The sequence below is a fragment of the Colobus angolensis genome, unplaced genomic scaffold (assembly GCF_000951035.1).
Source record: "Colobus angolensis palliatus isolate OR3802 unplaced genomic scaffold, Cang.pa_1.0 Scaffold225, whole genome shotgun sequence".
Taxonomy (NCBI): Eukaryota; Metazoa; Chordata; class Mammalia; order Primates; family Cercopithecidae; genus Colobus; species Colobus angolensis.
Genome location: NW_012115433.1, coordinates 6,108,078 through 6,124,319, shown reverse-complemented (window position 1 = coordinate 6,124,319; position 16,242 = coordinate 6,108,078). Strand labels below are relative to the sequence as shown.

At 34.8% G+C, this 16,242-nt stretch overlaps 1 protein-coding gene across 1 annotated transcript in view; it reads left to right on the top strand.

Annotated features, from left to right (window-relative positions):
- RTTN (rotatin) overlaps positions 1 to 16,242 on the top strand; it is a 202,104-nt gene that overhangs the window by 131,325 nt on the left and 54,537 nt on the right. The window contains exons 35-37 of the mRNA XM_011944090.1: positions 856 to 944; positions 8,584 to 8,677; positions 14,477 to 14,669. Of these exons, the coding sequence (XP_011799480.1) occupies positions 856 to 944; positions 8,584 to 8,677; positions 14,477 to 14,669 (376 nt within the window). The remainder of the gene's footprint in view (positions 1 to 855; positions 945 to 8,583; positions 8,678 to 14,476; positions 14,670 to 16,242) is intronic.

Sequence of the window (16,242 nt, the reverse complement as noted above, 5' to 3'; positions counted from 1 at the left end):
TGTCACAATAGTTTCCTGAAACCTTTTTATTCCTTTTGTTTGTAGGTCCTCGTAGATTTGCCAAATATAAGATCTGAGCACATAAAAATAATTATATCTCATAATAAATAGTAATTTAATAATATAAATAGGTTTTATTTTTAAATTCATTTTTATAATAATTTTTTGGAATCTTGCCATAGTTTCAGACTTACAGAAAAGCTTCAGGAATAGTACAAAAAATTTCTCAAATCTTAACATTTTACTGTGTTTACATCCTACCACGTGTGTGTGTAAATAAACAGATATGTATGATCTATGTATATTCCTTCTGAGCCATTTAAGAGTAAGTTGAAGACATGAAGTTCCTTTATCCCCAAATTGTTAAGTGTGAATTTATGATTCACTTTTCTGTTTAGTTCTTGGAGGAATCAAGAAAATGAGATTTGATGAAGTTTTGAACATTTTAAATATTCCTATTAGAACAGTGACCCACTTAATTGTTTAGATTTCTCTGGATCAGTTACTCAGAGCATGGCCCTTAAACTAGCAGCATTAGCCTCTTCTGTGAACTTGTTAGAAGTGCACGCTCAGGGCTTCCACTCTGACCTGGGGTATTGGAGCCTCTGGGGCTGGGGCTGAAGCAGCTGCCTTAGCAAGCTCTCAGTGATTCTTATGTACATTAAAAAAAACTCTTTCCTTAGATTTGTTTTTCTTTTCTTTTTTAATAATGGTCTATCTCAGAAGCCAGATCCATGTCAGTTTTTTTCTTTCTTTAGTTTTGAATTGGTGTCCTGTAATGAGTACTCTTTTAGTTAATTGTTACAGTTCCCAGGAGGGTGTCCATGTTAACTAACAGTCTTCTTGTTGTTGCAGGGTTAGATGACTCATTCAAGTTTTGGAGGGCCCCATCTAGGATATGTCAGGATCGAGATCCAAGTTCTCTCTCGACCTCAGAAACAACGGTACTTGCAAAGAATGCATAAGTCCTTCATTTTGAATCTCTGAAAAAATGTGAATTTGCATAGTGGGAGAGATAAGAATACAAAGTGTAAGGTTATAACAGCTGTGATTTATTCGAAGTACTGCCTGCAGAATTTTGCTAAATTATTGTATTCAACCTGCACATCAGCCGTACATCATAGATACTTATCTTGCTTTTCTGTGTGCTCAAGCCACTCTGAAGTAAAGTAACTCTGTGATCATTAGTGCTATAGGGAGCAGAACTGGAGTTTGAACCAGGGTGTGCCTTGCTACAGTATAGCTACACTGAATATCCCTTTAGTTGAGAATTTTCAACCTCTCTTTCCTACCTTTTTTGATAGTACAAAAGTGTGAAAATGTGTTTATCGTTAGTATTAGAAGAGAACAAATCCCACATGATTAAAAATGGTTGATTACCCTGAAATTGTGCCTAAGGGCAGGGCAATATGAAGAACATTCAAATGATTCTAGTGTAGTGCTGACAACTTTAAACACACTTCTAAATACTTGCATCACATAGAAGTTTATCTGGAATACCTGACATTTATATATGCCTGTCTGCATGCCTTCTTTCCTTCCCCTTTCATTCATCCATTAGTTGCTTTTTTTGCTGACAAGTTTGAAACACTGGGTATTTATAAGGAATGACTGATACTAGGTTTCAGTTATTTACAAACATACAGAATCATTTATTCTCAACTGGGAAACATTACCTTTAATTTTAAAGTGTTTTTTGGAATAATTACTGTGTTATACAACATATCAGGAAGGCAAAGCTTTGATGCACCTGTTTCCAGGAACAAAAATAATATGAGATTAATAATTATTATACAGACATTATAATGTAAAGATTATGTTTAATCTATCTCCTAGTTTCTCAAAAGATTGATACTTTTTGCTACAGTTTTAAGTCTTTTTTCCCCTAGATTCAAGAGAAATATTTGTGTTTAGTGCTACATTGGACTTTCATATGGAAAAGTAAGATAATTACCCGAGTTCCACTAGATGTCATGCTTTCCTTTCCAAGGTGGAGATAGTGTGTACCGTTGTCTCAACAAGAGCAATAATATGATAAATGCCAAAGGGAATTTTATTAATTGGTTATTTAGTTCATAGAAGGACAGCATGAATGTGTGCTTAAAAGTAAATTTTGTTTGGTGAGCCTATTTGTCAAAAGGGCTATAGACTAGCCTTGAAATTTTGATACCTACTTCAGTTTTTTGCTTCTAGTAGGTACTCAGTAAATAATAATTGTTGTAATTAACTTTGAGTTATCTTAGCTGTTTTGTGGTTAGCACTCAAGTTGTATTTACCCTATACAAGAAAACCTAAATACAAAAAGCAAAAGCATATCAACCTTTTGAATTTCTCTATTTTATAATAATACGTAAATCTTACAGGTTAGAATACTAGATTCTCTGAGAAAATATGGAAATATGTTATTTATTGTAGTTGTTATTAAAGAAAGAAGCACCCCGATTAAAGTTAAGGCCTTTAACTTGTTTGTGTTTGAATGTAACACAGACTTTTATAAATATATACCAATGGAATCTTTTTTTTTTTTTAAGAATTTTGTAATATGTGTAAAATTTATTTCTTATTATTTTCCTTAAAGACTAGTATATTCTGTTAGAATTTTTACAGAGTCTACTTTTTACTTTCTTTTTGGGGGAATTTCAAACAGAATTTTTAGAATGGGTGACTTTTATTTACAAAAATAGTCTTAGTACCCTAATTCTACTAGTTGTTATATTTTCTTTACCATACCCAAGATGATATGTATCTTTGTCCCAACAGGAGAAAAATCTGGAGAGTGTTTTCATTATGACATTATTACTTTAAACCAAAGCTGTCAGTACTTAGACCAAGTCATACTTTCTTATGTATAAGAAAATGTTGAAGTTACAAATTGAGGTATGAATTGAGTGGATGTAAATCTTATTAATCAGCTTATCTACTTATTTGTATCTTTGTTTTGTTTCTCTCAGAATTGAGAAAAAAATGCAATATTTTATTGGTTGGTTGACTGGTTTTTCCATTTTGTCTTTCCAAGGAAAGCATCATCTTTTGATTTGGGTTGTGTCATCCAGCATGCTGCTTCTGGGTCACTATCCATTTTGTGCTCTTAATGCCAAGTTAGGGACTTTCGTGCTGTTTCCTAATGTATATTAGTTCAGTTGTTTGGCAAGCTTTGTAAGGATTGTTGGGTCCTGTATGTTTTATAAACTGCAGATAGAGTAAGCAGAGTGTCATTGTTAGCTTGGGGGCATCGCCCTTGTAAATGCTTCCTCAGGAGTGGCCTCTATCGAACTCGATGTTCTCTTCTTCTGGGGTAGGAGGATTCAGCCATTAGGTGTTGTTTTTCTTCTTGAAATCACATTTATATACAAGATGGATAGCTGTTTGTGCCTCTTACACACCTGTGTGCAGCAACAGCTTTATGACCAAAATTGGGTCTTTTCTGTTGTTCCTGAGCAGAACTATGTCTGTATTTTTTTCTTTAATTTATCAATTGTCAAAATAAAATATGTGGGAAATGTAATTCCTTTCTTTTTGAGAAAAATGGGATACTTTCAAACTTTTTCTGGAGCACAGATTTAAAGAAAACTGATTTTAGTTTTTCTAAACATTTACAGAGAATTTTTACACTTCCTGGTCTTAAAAAAACGGAAAAGCATTGCCGCTGTTTTGCAAAAGAGGACATTAGGGCATGGACATTAGGGCACTCCACGGAGCGGATGCTTGTTCACATTCCTGGCATGGTAACTGGTAGACCATTCTTTTGAGTCCAGAAGTATGTTTGCTTCCTCCTTCACTCTAAGGCCAGATGTGATTGATCCCATAAAAGATGGTCCAGTCAAGGGACAGTGAGGGTTCTGTAGAAGGAATGAGGAAATGAAAAGTGATTTTGTGTAGGACGTGGCAACCGAAACGGGCTTTCGAGTGTTACCGCCTTCTCCTTTATGTGCATACAGACGTTTGCAAGGGGCTGAAAAGATTCAAATATTCTTTAGGGTTCAGTGACCACTTAACAAATGACGAAAGTCTCCTTGAGAACGTAAAGCATACTTAAATATGTATGCCTTAGAAAGTAACTAAGTGTGAAGTTGTGTCTACTGAAGGCATTAACATCCAGAAAATGCAAGAGGTTGTTTGGAGTAGAATGTGGGATGGAAATCCTAATCAGATAGGAGTTAGTTAAGAAAACTCAATCAGTTTTTGGATTTGAAGAGGTAAGATATAATAGCCATAAAGATAAAGACATAACGATATTTCAGCAGCATGGAATGGCATGAAACATGACAACTGATATGACAGAAATAACCTATGACACTCATTTGGTGGTAGTTAAAATTGTTTTATAGAAGGAAGAGTAGATAGAGAACAGTTTAAGCAGGGATGGATCCAAAAGACTTTCTAAAAGAAAGTCGGTTTTGACATAGGCATCACTGATAGGACATATAAATACCTGCAGCGTGGTGACTCCAGGAAAACTTGAGGAGGTGGCAGTTTATGTGATGGTGGAGAGAGAAAGACAATGTTATACTCTGTTTAAATAAATTTCAGCTACCTGTGGATTATCCAGAGTCTTAACAACCTTGTATATTTAGTTAGGAGGAAAATACAAATGAGACAAGCTCTTGGAAATTTGTGCTCTTAGGTTACACACAGGATGGCACAGGGACTGTGACTATGTTGTGATGATAATCTGTCTCTTTAAGTGGTCCTTTAGTTAGTCATGCAAGAATCATCTATCTTCTGCTCATTCCTTCAGAGGAACTTTCTGAGCTTTCTTTTTTTTAAGTATATTGTATATAATCCATTTGAATTGTGAATCTATTAGTTGAAATAATTTAAACTTCTTGTTATAATTTGGTTAGAATTAATTATTACAAATTAAGAAGCATGCCAAAACTTTCCTGCTCTTGGGCATATAGAGAAAGGTATTATTTATTAAAATGAACACATGGAACTTAGAATCTCTTAGAAACCCTTCATATCTTGTGTTTTTCCAAATTTTCAAAAGGTGGCTAGACTTGCACTTTATTTTTTTCACACTACAGTCCTTATTTTTTTCTCCCTTAGTACCTTTTTAAAAACAATTAAATAAACTGTTTTGGCACCAGTACTGCTTTTGAGGGAAGATGATGAAACTATTATAAGATCATTTTGACAAATACAATATTCAAGTCCTGAATTAACTTTCAGAAAGTGTTAAAGTGTCCAGTGAAATCACTTGTTTCTGTAAGGCAGATACAAAGAAAATCACTTTTGTACATTGATGCATTTTTGCTTATATGACAGAAATTGTTTTTTACACTGCAATTCTACTTGGATATGGCAAATGACTTTGCTATTTTCAGTGATTTCAAAGGGACTTTCTTAATTTTAGCTGCTTATTTTACACTGACGCATAATTTAGAAACCTTTAGTTACCAAATCTCACAAACACGTTGAAGACAATTTTTTTTATTTTTATAAGCAAGATTTGAGTTCATTTTATTTTTTATTTTCTCCTAGTTTTGAGCTAAAATGACAAATAAAATTGTATATATTTGAGATATACAGTGAGATTATTTGATATATGTATATGTGATGAAATGATTACCACAGTCAAATTAGTTAACACATCTGTCACCTCAGAGTTAACCCTTTTTTTTTGTGACGAGAACCCTTAAGATCTACTCTCTTAAGAAATTTCAAGTAGACTGTGCAGTATTATTAACCATATTCACCGTGCTACACATTAGATCCCCAGAACATACTCACTTTGTCTGAAAGTTTGTACTCTTTGACCAGACATCTCCCCCTTTCCCCAGCTCCTATCCCCTAGCAACATCCATGACATGAATCTGAGTCTGTTTGATGACAGTACCTTAAAGTAGCATCAACCAGCTCTAAAAAGCTTGGATTGTCTTTTGTAATATCTGTAAAGTGATAAAGCTAGAAATATATTCAAATTCAGGGTTCTTTTTTGTCTTATTGAGGGATTATAAATTGAAGATCTCAAGATATGTCATGTGGCAGATGTGAAAGCGAGGGAAAAGTCTAGATTGTGATTTTGCACTTTGCCCATTTTAATGAATTGAGCGAGTGATAGATACAAGAATTAGACTCTCGCTGTTGTAAGAGGACAACCCTAGTTATCCTCCTTACTGTGAGGTAGAGAGCAGCGGGAAGCTTGACAGGAAGGGATGACTTAAGCAGACTCAGTTTGCTCTTAAACTAAGCCAGTTCCTCTTCCTTCACCTGGGATGGGGCAGGTGAAGTTAGTCTACCTGAAGTTCCACGGGGACATGGGGCATCAGGGAGAAAGAAGCAAGCCTCTCCTCTCAAAGAAGTCCAGCCAGCTTTCTGAAGAGGTACATCTGAGGACTTGCTCTGATTTTAACGCATTTATGCTGTCATGAATGCAGTCCTGGACTGAGAATCCTAATTAGTCTCAACTCAGACAATTCCCTTAACTTGTGGTCTTTTCTCTAAAGGAGGACATGGACTAGATCAGGCTTTTTCTACCTATAGCTTCATAGGCTCATACTGCACCTTCCAGTAGCTAATACTTGAATGCCAGAATTGTCTAGTTATTACCTGGATTTTAAGGTGAAAAGTAACATATCTGTATATCGATGTACTTTATCAAATGTAACCAAATACTATCTATTGGAGATTATTTCTAATCAAGGATTTGAGCATAGAACTGGGACAATTTGCTTAATACTTTTTTGATTTTACGTATTAAAATGACAATGTTAATTTAGCAAACTTAAAAAATAGAGGCTAGTACAAATATAAATCATCTATAATCAATTTTAAAGCACCATATAAAGCAATCATTGTGTTTCCCCAACTACATGGGGTAAGTTACAATACAACTATAAGGTACTTTCTAAAAGCATCTTTTCTAAGCTTGTGTATCCCTCCTGTGGACTGTACTAAGGAAAGTCGCATCTTCATTCATGGCTCACCTTTGTTGTGAATCACAACTTCGCTTTCTTCTAATGAGCCAGGTATTTAGTGGGACCTTATAAGCTTTCCTTTCCCACACTGATCATTGAAACTACAAACCAGGTACCTAATTCTATTTATATCACTAATAAGGCCTTCTTGAGGCCTTATTATCAAGGCCTTGAGGCATTCTTATCAATTGAAAGAATGTTCAGTGAAATGATGAAGGATTTCAGCATCATTATCCCCTTCACCTTTCTTATACAACCAAAAGAGTTGTGGCAGGAACCAGATATATTAGCTTGTGCATAGTTGGTGATAGCAGTCTTGGCGTAGGATTATTTTCTTCACAGAACTATAAATGTTGTCTTGATATCTGTTGACGGGAGCATTTTTTCACATGCCTCTCATCGCCAATTGTAGGCAAATATAATTTTAAAAGCAAGCAAGCTTTAGGTTATTTTTACCTAGTATCTGGATCTAATATATAAAATAAGGCATTTAATGTTTGTTTATGATTGACTTATTTAGACTGAACTTTTTTCCAGATTTGCTTTTTAGATTATGTGCTTCGCTTACATTTTTTTAGCTGCAGCTTTCTCACTTATTTCTTGGCATCATGACTGTTATACTTACTTAATATGATGAAAGATGGTTAAGGGCTCAAGTTAAAAGGGAGATTTAAAAAACTGTATATTCCATTTTTAGTAATTTCTTCAAATTTATATTCTCTTTACTATTAGAAACTGCAAATGAAAATAACCTTAGTTTTTGCTTTCATTTCATCATGGTAACTCTAAGGTACTCTACTTTAAGTGTTAAGATATACGCACAATCAGTGTACAAATACTGTGAGCTATATAGGATCTGAGTCTGGAATGATGGTTTATAACTTCTATGGATAGCTAATGTTGTGTTGCATGCATTGATATGGAGGCTACTCAGGTATGGGCACTTCATAATATTTCACAGAAGATAAATTGATGGTAAGGAAAAGAGTTATCTGACCTCACTACGTAAGTGTTTTTCATCTAAAAGGTGCCAAACACATCGCTTTGTGCTTTTTCAGTCTTAGAAGGTCGGTCGATCTGCTCATTATAAACCTGTAGGTGAAATTGTACTTGCTTTCCTCAGATTTTGTTATGTTTAATGTTGTATTCTGAAGCAATCACAGCATACTGGCACAATTTTTTAGTGTTCTTCCTTGATATGAGACGAAGAAGAGAACAATCTTTTAATACTTCTAATTTTTTAGGCACTATTAAAATTTATGTGTGCCATTTGGAACATTAAAAATATCTTTATTATGAATCAAGAAATGCAAAATATCACAATGAATTATAGTTAAGGTGGTGTATTTTAGCCTTTCTAACATTTGGGCAATGAGGGAATTGGCCTTATGGGAACCTTAAACTCCTAAATGGGCCTCAAGTCAATACTTTGCTTCTTTGAGTTACTGATTTATGTAAATGATGATAATTCCTTTAAGAAGAAGTGGAAATGCCATTTAAAAAAACTGCTGTAACTCCCAAGATATGGAATCTTTTCTAGTTATCCTAACTAATATAATTTTGTTATAAATCTCCTTGTTTAAGGATATCTTGTGTGTATGTTGCCTGTGTTTCATTTTCCATACTGTAACATTAATAAGTAAAATAATTTACTGATTCATAGGTGGCACCTTCATTGGAGAGTACTGAATTTCAGCCACTTGTGCAGTCAACAACACTTGTACCTGAAGCTTCCCATGACCAGTTTGTGGCTCAAGGTATCTTTTTAGCAAAGACATTCTACCTTCAAAAAGAAAAATGACAACTTGGTCTAGACAGATATTTTGAAAGTAAATGTCTAAAGAACAAAATTTTAATGAAATAAGTTATAGACCATTATGAAATACATTTAGAACCAATATATCAGAAATTAATAAAACAAATGCTCTTAACTAATAAATGGAATTTGACTATCAAATAAATAGCCCAATTCCCATATGGCTCCTTATTAGGTTCTTATAGGTATTTGACATTTGAATTTGGGAATTGATGGGTATAACTTAACTTTATTTTTTCCCTTCTTTTGAGAAAACATTTTACTACAAGTAATCCACTTGAAAGTAAAGCGATTCTGGTCTTAAGTATTTTCTAAGGCTGTGATTCCATTTAAAGGCACATGAAATGTATTGAGTCTTTTTTTTTTATTAGAAATGTGCAATACACAACTTGGGACTTATTTTTATTAATGGCAGTATATGAATTTTGCTCCTTGTACTGGGAACTGCTTCCAACCCTGCTGTGCTTCAAATTTGCAACTTTGCTTTTTTTTTTTTTTTTTTTAAATTTTAGAGAGTATATAAGCCTTATTCAGTAGCATTAAATGCCTGACTTGAAAGGACTACACTACCTAAAAAGAAAGTAATTTTAAACACTGGCATACATATAAGTATATGCAGAAAGAATGCTTTCTAAAACATTTAGAAAAACTTGCTGAATTAAAACTTTGAACTTTCATTACAATATTTCTTCCAATAATTTCCTAAACAGTGTTCCATTTTGGTTTTTAGTAATTCATGTTCACAATATATAAAATTATTTACCTGTAGAAAATACTCATTTGATCTTCTTAAGAACAAAAGGAGCAAACTCAGTTTATTTAAATGGCTAAGGACATAGGGCATGAAATGAAATTTGATCATGAATTTCATGAGCATTTATCTCTAAAAGCATGTTGCCTTATTCTTATTTTTAACAGCTTTATTGAGATATAATTCACATACCATATAATTCACTTGTTAAAAGTATATAGATTATTGGTTTTAAGTATATTCAGAGTTGTGCAGCTGTCACCACGATCAATTTTAGGACATTTCCATTATCCCACAAAAAAACTCTATACCTGTTATCAGTCACTCCCTGTCTCCCCTATTCTTGGCGCTCTACGGAATCACTAATCTACTTTCCTTCTTTATAGATTTGCCCGTTTTGGACATTTTGTATAAATGGAATCATAACATGTGGTCTTGTATGACTGGCTTCTTTCACTTAGTGTGCTGTTTTCAAGGTTCATCCATGTTCTAGCATGTATCAGAACTTCATTTGTTTATTGACGAATGATGTTCCATTGTATGTATATATTACATTTACCCATTCATCATGTGATATAGGCATTTGTGTGGACATACAGGCTTTCTGTTTTTTGTTTGGATTACCCTTGATTTTAAATTTATTTTATTATTTTTATTTTTATTTTTATTTTTTTAGGCAGTCTCACTCTGTTGCCCAGGCTGGAATGCAGTGGTGTGATCTTGGCTCACTGCAGCCTCTGTCTCCTGGGTTCAAGTGATTCTTCTGCCTCAGCCTCCTGAGTAGCTGGGATTACAGAGGTGCAGTGCCACACCTGGCTAATTTTTGTATTTTTTGTAGAGCCTGGGTTTCACCATGTTGCCCAGGCTGGTCTCGAACCCCTGACCTCAGGTGATCCACCTGCCTTAGCCTCCCAAAGTTCTGGGATTACAGACTGAGCCACCATGCCTATCCACAAATAGTATGCTTTAAATGTATATTTATGTAGTTTTACTGTTTGCCAATCATTTCAGCACATATATATGACCAAAAAAAAAAAAAGAAAAGAAAGCATATAGAAGAAAGAATACCCACAGAAAGGGGAGGCGTGAACAGAGGATTAATCCTCACAATTTTTTGGTGATATATGACACTGTCAGGTATATTTCTTTTTTTTCAAAACCTGGAAATAAGATATCAGGGCATCAAATGTCCTCCTCAGTTTTACAAAATAAATTAGCAAGAAAATAGAAAAAATATATATCAGTTTATATTCTGAATTAGCTGTCTTTATGGAAAAATTCAAAAACGATTTCTATATGCTTGCTCTAGAAGTGCTGAAGATATGTAATACATATTTTATGAATACCGAAAGATTTCCCTTGAAATCATTTGGACAGTTTTCATTAGAATTATCTCAATTTAATTTTTTCCACTTTTATTTCCAAAGATTTATTATTATTTTTTAAAAGACAGGGTCTAGCTCTGTCACCCAGGCTGCAGTGCAGTGGCATGGTCATAGCTCATTGTAGTCTCGAATGCGTGGACTCAAGTAATCCTCCTGCCTCAGCTTCCCAAGTGGCTGGGATTACAGGCGTAATATTTGAGGGGAAAAGAACACAAACCTGCATGTAAAAGTGAGCAGAAAACATGAAAAGATAATTCACAAAGGACCTAAAAGTAGCCTTTATCTTTGGATAAATATTATACAAATTAATACTACCCAAAGATACTTTTTTATTTATTAAATTGCCAACAATTAAGTATTGGCAGTACATTCTGTTGGCGAGGCTGTGGAAAATGAGCACTTTCATACATTGTTAGAGAAAATGCAAATTAGTATAATTTTGGAAGGGAATTTGGCAATAGATAACAGAACTATGTATTTACCTTTGATTAAACAATTCCACTTCTAGGAATTCTCTTTTATTTATCTCCAGCAATGTAAAAATACATATGCACTTGATAATTTAGCAAGCATTGTTTGTAATTATAAAACATGGAAACAACACAAATGCCTGTAAGTAGAAGGATAGATTTTAATGAATGTATAACAATATATAGATAATGATAAACATATAATAAAATTATTTATAAATAAAATTTATTTTTAAAATAACAATGGAGAACTACAGCTATTAGAAAGAGGGGGCTGGGCACAGCAGCTCACACCTATAATCCTAGAACTTTGGGAGGCTGAGGTGGGAGGGTCACTTCGGGCCATGAGTTTGAGACCAGCCTGGGCAATATAGTGAGACCGTATCTCTACAAAATATAAAATAAATTAGCCGGGCATGGTGGTATACACCTGTGGTCTCAGCTAGTCAGGAGGCTGAGGTGGGAGGATCACTTGAGCCCACGCTTTGAGGCTTCAGTGAGTCATGATTGCACCGCTAGACTCTAGCCTGGGCAACAGAGTGAGACCCTTTCTCAAAAAAAAAAAAAAAAAAGGGAGGATATCTTCAAACAGATATGGAACAAATTTTAGGAAATATTGTCAAGTGAAGAAAGACGCACAATAATAAAGAGTATGTATAGTTTATGATATTTACAGTTTCTACTTTTGCATATGAAAGAAGGGGAAATTTAAAATACATGTATCTATTTGTGTAGAAAGAAAACAGGAAGGCACCGCTGGAAATGAATGAGATTAACTATGAGAATGGATGGGAGTTAAGTAGGAAATAAGAGAGAATGGGAACAGTGTGGAAGAGATTGAGGGGTGGGGTAGTGACCCTTCTCTGCATGTATCTTCTTGTATAGGTTGACTTTTATAACCATGTATGTTTTACTTGCTGAAAAGAAAAATAAAATCAACAAAAATGGGAAACGATAACATGGAATACAAACAAATTAATCCAGTTACATTTCACATGAATAGCGTTGAAGTGAGAGAGGAAGTAACCCCAATAACTCTCAGACATATTTTTAGGACTTTAGTTCTCAGACTAATGGCAAAAAGAACTGTAACCAAGCATTGAACTCTAGTTACTAGTTTTATTTTTTGCAGTATTATTAGTTAGAAATTCCGAAACTGCTTAATGTGTTTGTAAGGCAAGGCAAATAAATAAATGTATTGTAGATAATGAAAGCCAGATTTTTTACTTTCACAAAAAGGAAATTACAAATATGGAAGGAGGAAGGTGTTTAATGTTGGATTATATTTGGAGTGTTGGATTATATTTGGAGCTTTCAGTATGAATCAGTTATTTTGTTTTTTAAGAGATGGGGTCTTGCTCTGCCATCCAGGCTGGAGTGCAGCGCTGTGATCGTAGTTCGCTGCAGTTGCGACCTCCTGGGCTGAAGCAATCCTCCCACCTCATCCCCTGAGTAGCCAGGATTAAAGGAATGTGCCACCATGCCTGGTTAATTTTTAAATATTTTTGTAGAGATAGGTTTCTGTATATTACTCAGGCTGATCTTGAACTCCTTGCCTGAAGTGATCCTCCTGCTCCAGCCTCACAAAATTCTGGAATTATAGGCAAGTGATTTTTAATTCATAGAAAAAATATATGTTTATGTGCCCAGGGGTACATATGTGCATGCATACATGTATACACACACATTTTCTAGCTTAGAAACAATGACACACCAAATAGCAATGTATACATTTAGTGCCCAAATCTTGTTTTCCAAACTCCGTTCTCCACTTTACGGAATCGACACTTTGGAATAAATATCCAATTTTAGAGCTTGGGCTAGAAAAGAACAAGATGAACCTGGAACATCTTGCTGTGCCAGAAAGTAAGGGAAATGCTCAAAGGTTAATGGAGGTGTAAACTAATGTAGGTGCAGGTACCTTATTACAGTTCTAAAGTCTGAAAGTATTTTGGAGAAAAGGGAGTTCTCATACAGTGTTGTTGGGAACCACTGTGGAGAACAGAATGCAGGTTCCTCAAAAACTAAAAATAGAACCTACCCTCTCTGATCCAGCAATCCAGCTGCTGAGTATATATCCAAAAGGAAAAAAAAAGTATATCGACGAGATAGCTGCACTCCCATGTTGAATGCAACACCATTCATAATAGCCAAGATAAGGAATCAGTCTAAGTTCCGTCAGCAAATGAATGGATAAAGAAAACGAACCATATATGTACACAATGACATATTACTCAGAGAGAAGAATGAAGTCCTGTCATTTGCAGCAACAAGGATGGGACTGGAGGCCATTGTGTTAAGTGAAATAAGCCAGGCACAGAAAGATGAATATTGCAGCTCGTATTTGGGAACTAAAAAAAAAAAATTGAACTCATGAAGAAGATAGAGAGTAGAATGAGGGTTACCAGAGGCCAAAGCGTGGAGAGCCAGGGATAAAGACGGGATGGTTAGTGGGTACAAAATACAGTTAGGAGGAATAAGATCTAGTGTTCAGTAGCACAACAAGGTAACTATAGTTAACAGTAATTTGTTGTATATTTTAAAATAACTAAAAGAGTGGCGTTGGAATGTTCCCAACACAAAGAAACGATAAATGTTTGAGGTGATGGATGTCCCAGTTACCTTGATTTGAGCATTGTACGTAGTATGCCTGTATCAAAATATCATCTGTACCCCATAAATATGTACAATGATTATATATCCATAATTAAAAATTAAAAAATAAAAAAAAGTAGGATTTTACTCTGAAAAACATCTAAAGATATTTGAATTTGGATACACTTCTGGCCCCTCGAGTTTCAGAAAAAGGATTGCAAATCATCTATTTGTTCCTCAGTGTCTGAATACTTGGGGCATGAATTCATGTTCTACCCTTTCTGACTTGTCTCTTCTGCATATGACAATGTTTGTGTGTACATATCTGCATCCACACATGGTGGAGGGTGGAGGTCAGGAGTAGCAGGGGTAGCCTGACCCCTAGCCTTAAGGTTAAGATGATCCAAGCAGCTAAAGCAATTCCCTAACTATCTATTATCATTTTCAGGAACTTTCCTATGATTATAAGAACTTTTGAGTATTGTACATAACTGTAAGGTAAGTAAAATACTAATTCTTATGTTTATTTTCAATAATAGGTCACCAGGAAAGTACATCACCACGGCCACCTCATGATTCATCTCTTTCTGCCCCCCTGCCCAAACTGTGTGTTTTTGTTACTCCATCTCTTCTTTCAGCAATGTGCAGCCTCTTGGACAACCTCTTGACGATTGCTCCCAGAGACACTGCAAAGGCTTTTCGACAAGCTCATCTCATAGAACTTCTCTGTAGGTAAGAGATTAAATACTCCTAGAGAGGCATGTTAGTAGAGATAAATTTACACAAGCTGTATTCATGACTTATAATATAAGATTTCATGTGACCTGGGAATACAGCTTTATTCTTTTTTAGGCTCATTGAACTCTAGGAGTTTGCTTTTGCCAGAATTGTCTTGATAGTTTTTATTTTACATTTATTAAAGCACTTGTATTAGTTTATTATCTTGACTATTAAGGCCAAAGAAAAACTCATGCTTTCTAAAATTCATGGATTCTAAACCTTATTTATCCTCCAGCACATTTAAGGAATATGGTGCTATCCCCTATTCTTAATGGATGTGAGAGGGAGTTTGGGAATTCATCTTTTTAGTGGTCATATAAGAATAATGTCCCTGGGTTGAAAAATTATTGGTTAAATTCATTTGGAGTTATTTTGTTATGGGAAATTAAACTTTTCATCAGAAAGTATTCTGTTAAAATTTAGGGAAATTAAATTCAAAGAAAAATTCTTTGAATTTTTATTACTCACTTATTTGATATTAATCAGTCTGTAACATAATTTTTCTGAATTTCTAATAAAGTATAGTAGAAAAGGATTAGATATTGAATTCAGGCTGACCTAAGGTCTAATTATAGTTCATTCACTCAGTAGTTTGCAGCCTTGGGAAATTAATCTCTACTGTGTCATTAACACCTATTTAATGGGGTTAGTATGAGAATTAAAATGGTATCTAGGATACCCCCTTATCTACTAGTAAGTATTACTTCTCTTTTCTTCTGATGTCCAGTTTATTCTAGCCAACCATACCCACCTCCTTTTGACCACATGTCTATTTGCATTTCTTTGTCTCTCTGCCTCTTTACCTTGGAACATTCACCATCTGAAATGTTTTCCGTCTTTTTGCCAAATCATAGTGCCTTCTCTTTGTTTTGGGGATATTAAAAGAATTCTAAAAAATATAAACTCTAAAAGAAGTATTCCTTGTTTCACCTCATTCAATTGTAATTATTCCTTTAACATGTATGATATGCAATGAGTTTGTTCTGGCTTTGATATTTATTGGTCATTTTTCTACTGTGCCTACTCGGATTGGAGAAGTAACTGCTAGTCAGTTGGCTTTCCTTCCTGGATGCTCCTGCCTGAAGATGACCAAAATTAGCTCTAGGGATAGGATATTCTTTGCTTCTTACGAGTCAGCTAAGAGTCTGATGTGGCACTGAGGCCACAAGGGCATTAAAAGACCTTTTATGACAAAGGCTTATCATATTTCCATACCTGTGTTTCATTTTTGACTTAAAAAAAATCCTACCTGTTTTACTTTATTATTATTATTATTATTTTATTTTATTTTATTTTTTTGATACGGAGTTTAACTCTTCTTGGCCAGGCTGGAGTGCAATGGGGTGATCTTGGCTCACTGCAACCTCTGCCTCCTGGGTTCAAGCGATTCTCCTCTCTCAGCCTCCTGAGTAGCTGGGATTACAGGCATCTGCCACTACACCCGGCTAATTTTTGGTATTTTTAGTAGAGACGGGGTTTCACCATGTTCGCCAGGCTGGTCTCAAACTCCTGACCCCAGGTGATC